Genomic DNA, 269 nt, shown 5'->3' with positions numbered 1-269 from the left:
TTGAACACAACATAAAGAAATATACCACAAACAAACAAAACAGTCAAGTGCAAAAATCACCTTGTATAGAAAGTCTTCCTGAGCCAGTTTGAAGTGTTCGAGTTTGACGTCGCCCTCGACTTCGGCGTAAGAGTATGGCTTCACGGAGAAGTCGCAGCTACCGATCGGGACGCGGCTGAGATCATACTCAATACCCTCAGGAGAGAAATAGGACCTGGGGTTAAGGATGGAGGATTAGTGTTCGATTAGCATGATTCTGGCTAACAAGG

At 45.4% G+C, this 269-nt stretch overlaps 1 protein-coding gene and 1 long non-coding RNA gene across 2 annotated transcripts in view; one reads left to right on the top strand and one right to left on the bottom strand.

Moving 5' to 3' along the window:
* LOC119588487 overlaps positions 1-269 on the top strand; it is a 69,297-nt gene that overhangs the window by 22,761 nt on the left and 46,267 nt on the right. The gene's annotated exons all lie outside the window — the stretch shown is intronic.
* The window catches only part of LOC119588486 (lysosomal acid glucosylceramidase-like), a gene marked incomplete at its 3' end in the record, with an annotated part of 75,173 nt that overhangs the window by 67,985 nt on the left and 6,919 nt on the right, over positions 1-269 (bottom strand). Inside the window, 1 exon segment of the mRNA XM_037937133.1 lies at positions 61-214. Coding sequence (XP_037793061.1) covers positions 61-214 — 154 coding nt within the window.

The sequence above is a fragment of the Penaeus monodon genome, chromosome 24 (assembly GCF_015228065.2).
Source record: "Penaeus monodon isolate SGIC_2016 chromosome 24, NSTDA_Pmon_1, whole genome shotgun sequence".
NCBI classification, from domain to species: Eukaryota; Metazoa; Arthropoda; class Malacostraca; order Decapoda; family Penaeidae; genus Penaeus; species Penaeus monodon.
The sequence above is the reverse complement of the archived record's forward strand: the minus strand, read 5'-3'. Positions and strand labels throughout refer to the sequence as shown.